Source organism: Cebus imitator, unplaced genomic scaffold (assembly GCF_001604975.1).
Source record: "Cebus imitator isolate Cc_AM_T3 unplaced genomic scaffold, Cebus_imitator-1.0 Scaffold377, whole genome shotgun sequence".
NCBI lineage: Eukaryota > Metazoa > Chordata > Mammalia > Primates > Cebidae > Cebus > Cebus imitator.
In genome coordinates, this window is record NW_016107692.1 from 2,060,754 (window position 1) to 2,063,170 (window position 2,417).

The 2,417-nt window shown below is 33.8% G+C and overlaps 1 protein-coding gene across 3 annotated transcripts in view; it reads left to right on the top strand.

Moving 5' to 3' along the window:
- Positions 1 to 2,417, top strand: part of ADGRB3 (adhesion G protein-coupled receptor B3) — a 756,499-nt gene that overhangs the window by 726,258 nt on the left and 27,824 nt on the right. For all 3 annotated transcript variants that reach the window (XM_017507539.2, XM_017507537.2, XM_017507538.2), the window contains one exon: positions 1,439 to 2,082. In XM_017507539.2, the coding sequence (XP_017363028.1) occupies positions 1,439 to 2,082 (644 nt within the window). The remainder of the gene's footprint in view (positions 1 to 1,438; positions 2,083 to 2,417) is intronic.

Here is a 2,417-nt window from a genome sequence, read left to right on the forward strand (position 1 = left end):
AAAATCAAGGAAAACCAAATAAAAAAAAAAAAAAAAAAAAAAAAAAATGTAAATTTAACATGATTTTTTCTAACAGACAATAATACAATAACTAGACACAATATCTTTCAAGATAACAGATATTACATGAATGATTCACGTTTTGAAATAATTTTAAAGTCTTGTTTCTCTGTAATAGGGAAAGACATTTATAATCTATTTTTGAACCTCTGCTTTAATGCTTAATTACGATTCTATTTGAAAATTGGATAATAATAGGAAAAAATCAGTATATCTGAAACTTTTTATGAAGAGACAATAAACCAGATTTTTACAGTCATCTATGCCTAATGAAATTTTAAATGATGACTGCTCTACTTTGTAGGTAGATTAGCACCAGATGTGCGTGTTGAACCAACTTCACACAGTGTTATTCTGTGTGCTTTCAATTCCAGTTACAAGAATAAGTCTTCAGAATTTTATTCATTTGTACCCTCAAAACTGACAATTGTTCATAACTAAGCATGCTTTGTGTTATTCTGCCCTATTATCCCAAAAACATGGCTTTCTTTTTATACAGAGGCAAAAAGAGAAAAAAATCCTAAAATGTATTTTAATAAAGAATTATTTACTCTTTTGTTGATTGTTTTTGTTTGGTTTGCATTTGTGTTTTGTCCCCTTTCATATTACAAGTTATCGTAGACTTTTTTTCCCCTAAATCACTATTTTAGGCTTAAAATGGAATGAAGATTTTGGAGGCTCATAGTGTTTTTTTCTTAAACTCAGTTGGCAATTTTAATAAGGGCATTCCAGCATATAAATTAATTTTTAATTTTCTTTCTTCTACATAAAACTGAATATGATAAATACTTTTGAATACTGTATCCACCTTGACCATATGGACTTAAATGGAAAAGTACTCATTAATTTTCAATATGCATAATTTTTGGAGGGATTTCTTATCGAGTAGGATGAAGTTCCCATTAATTATCCCTTCAAGAAGCATTTTAATAAGCATAACTTCTAGAAAACTTTAGAGGGAAAGTCATTAAGAAAAAATCACATCTGTGTGAATATATTCATAATTTTACAAAAATCCTTTGGAGCAGATTGATGGAGAAAACTTCTCTGGTAATCTCTTATTTCCCTGAAAAGTTATACAGAGTTGTTTAAGGACAGGGCACTAAGATTTTTGAAAGCCCATTAATCAGCTTTCAGATGTGCTTTAGCTATGGGCTACCTGAGATCTATGAGAGTGTAACAGAATCAATAAACAGTGATAAAGTAATCTCTGGACCATGTCCAAATAGATACGTAATTTTAAAAACATAACATATCTCTTTAATAACGTGTTTAATACAAGAACATTGTTTACTAGACAGAGAGACAACAGAATATAATAATGAAAAATGAACACACATTAACTCTCTTTCTTCAACTTTTACATTCCTACTCATAGTTCTTCATAAGGATATTGGTCCTTGCCGAGCAGCCACAATAACGGGAACACTCTCTAGGATTTCTCTAAATGATGATGAAGAAGAAAAGGGAACAAACCCTGAAGGACTAAGCTATTCAGCATTGCCTGGAAATGTCATTTCCAAAGTCATCATCCAGCAACCCACAGGTCTGCACATGCCTATGAGTATGAATGAGCTTAGCAATCAATGTCTGAAAAAAGAAAATAGTGAACTGCGGAGAACTGTGTACTTATGTACGGATGATAATTTGAGAGGGGCTGACATGGACATAGTCCATCCTCAAGAAAGAATGATGGAAAGTGACTATATTGTGATGCCCAGAAGTTCCGTAAATAACCAGCCATCAATGAAAGAAGAAAGCAAAATAAATATTGGCATGGAAACCTTGCCGCATGAAAGGCTATTGCACTACAAAGTAAACCCTGAATTCAATATGAATCCCCCTGTAATGGACCAGTTCAATATGAACTTAGAGCAACATCTTGCACCCCAGGAACATATGCAGAGTTTGCCCTTTGAACCTCGCACAGCTGTGAAGAATTTCATGGCCTCTGAGTTGGATGATAATGCAGGACTATCAAGAAGTGAAACTGGATCAACAATATCAATGAGTTCTTTAGAGGTGAGCCACAGGAGGTTACATTTTTCCTTGATAGTTGAAATATGAATAAATAGAGATATTGATTGATTGATGTGACACTGGTATTGGAGGAGAAGATTCACATTAGTTTTTGCAGTTATGTATCATAGGAAAATTTCTGGCTATTGAGATTAAGTCTCAATATAGGGTTTTCTCAGTAATGCATTATAATCCCCTTATTCAAGATTATCTTTTAAAATGAATCAATGCCGGGCGCGGTGGCTCAAGCCTGTAATCCCAGCACTTTGGGAGGCCGAGGCGGGTGGATCATGAGGTCAAGAGATCGAGACCATCCTGGTCAACATGGTGAAACCCCG